Source organism: Elephantulus edwardii, unplaced genomic scaffold, assembly GCF_000299155.1.
Source record: "Elephantulus edwardii isolate Elephantulus edwardi_28Jun2011 unplaced genomic scaffold, EleEdw1.0 scaffold00833, whole genome shotgun sequence".
NCBI classification, from domain to species: Eukaryota; Metazoa; Chordata; class Mammalia; order Macroscelidea; family Macroscelididae; genus Elephantulus; species Elephantulus edwardii.
Window position 1 is genome coordinate 1,680 of NW_006400583.1, and position 2,025 is coordinate 3,704.

Genomic DNA, 2,025 nt, shown 5'->3' on the forward strand with positions numbered 1-2,025 from the left:
TAGAAATTACAAGTTACTGTCTATCAGAGTGGATGTGGGAGGGGAAAAGGAGTGGTTTCACAGAGAGGGGCATGCCTAAACAGCAGATTAAATGATAGGTTTTGTTTGTTTCTTTGCTTTTTAAGAAAGGCAAGTCTGGGAAAGGGAATACTTATTAGAGGGAAGAGTATATGTAAAGCCCAGATGTATAATAAAGTGTGTTTTCAGGGAACAAAATGTAACTTAGTAAAACTCACTAAAATTGTAGATGAAACTGACAAGCTCTTGGAAGAAGCTAAGCGGAGGACTGGTCTTTGGCCATGGAGTTGGTTCCAACTCATGATGGCCTCTTCCTCTAGTTTCCAGGGCTGTAAATCTTGACAGGAGATCTAGCTTTTTCCATGTTAGTAATTAGTAAGAAAGGTCTTTCATTAAAAACAAGGAACTAAATATACAGCAGAGGCTTTCAATAGCCACAAGATGGAATGAGAGAAGGACAAATTAATAACAAGTAAAAGGATTACTAACCAAAACTGAGCAAAAAATAGGACTCTAAGGGCAACAGACAAGGTGTGGTCTGCCCATTGCAGTGCCCAGTATTGCTGATTAAAGGGTGAAGAATGTAGATTGTAGAAATGACTCAGAGTTTGGGATGTGTAGGGCAGGTGAAATGGTAAGAGAGTTCAGGGTGCTGTGGAAAAGCTGTGGATGTCGGTATAGCCATAAAGAGGCTAAAGGATTGGGAAGAAACCAAGAAGTCAAGATTTCAGAAGTCTCTATGAGACCAAAGATAAGGTGCTGTGAAAGGAGACTAGAAAACTGGCAAAGTATGAGCTTGTGGTCACAGTAAGGCATTAAAGAGTCTGGGAGAAGACCAATTTTTAAAAAAAGTTTAGAAAAATAAATGTATAGATAGGGATGCAAAAATGAATTAAAATCTGGCTTATATTTTGAAAATGTCAAATAAAAAAATTAATATATGAAAAAACAATGTAAATGAATAAAACATACTGTATATGGATAACTGTATGAAAATCAATTAAAAATTAAAATTAAAAAAAAGACAGACCCTGATTCAGAGGTAGACATGGGCTAAAGACCAAGTGGGGAAAATGAATTAATATGGTGAGGATAGAGGGTTGACCTGGAGAATTCTTAGAATAATTGTCCTTTTAAGACAATTTTCCTATTTTTATAGAGGCAACCCTTCGGGGGGGGGGGGGGAGGAACTGTCAGGCCCTGATTGAAAGAGGCTGAGAATCAGATGATACCAGCACTAGAAGAGTTACTGAAGGAAGCGGCAGTCCTCCACCTATTCATCATGTGTGACTTGTGTAGCCCTCCACAAAACTACACATACCATGATGGTTTTGTGAACCAGACATTGGAAGCTGTGCTGAGTGCAAGGCTGCCCCAAGCCATGGTGATATTGCCAAGATCCCTCTGGATCTGTTAACCCCTCTCATCACTGTACTATCCCTAGACCCTGGTGATGTCTTTGAGGCTACTCCTGCCTCAAGGCCCTCACCCAGATTATACACCCCATTCTATGGTAAAATTTCTGTCCTTGCCCTGTCTCATGGAACTTCTGTGTTTTCAGCTTCACGTTAACCTTTTCTAAACCATAGGTCCTTTGGCTACCCGATGAAGATCACACTAATGTCCAACAACAGGCTCCCCAAATGCATCAGATATATGGACAGCAGGGAGGCAACAGAACTGAGAGGCCCCAGTTTCTCAACCTACCCTATCACTGTTGGATATCAAGTTAGTACTCAAAGATAAGAACTACACACATCACATGAGGCTTATTGATGGGAAAGAACCAAGGCAGGGAAAATAAAGATTATTCATTCATTTACTCATACAACAAATATTTTTCAATACTATGAATAAGATGTACAAGTTCCATGCTTTTAAGAAATATATGTACTGAGGAAGATGGCAGAGGTGGAGAGCACAGTGTGAAGAGCCAGAGGGATAGCAGCCTGCGTAGAGAGGATACCAGAGAGTACTTTACGCTCCACAGAGACTGACCATCACAGC

General features: G+C 40.3%; 1 protein-coding gene across 1 annotated transcript; it reads left to right on the forward strand.

The window, feature by feature from the left end:
* Positions 1–1,229: 1,229 nt before the first annotated feature.
* Positions 1,230–1,764, forward strand: LOC102871619 (glycerophosphodiester phosphodiesterase domain-containing protein 5-like; the record flags this gene model as incomplete). Its single annotated transcript, XM_006903429.1, has 2 exons — positions 1,230–1,430; positions 1,598–1,764. Coding segments are annotated over 2 exons (368 nt in total), but the record flags the coding sequence as incomplete, so codon positions are not given.
* Positions 1,765–2,025: the final 261 nt, after the last annotated feature.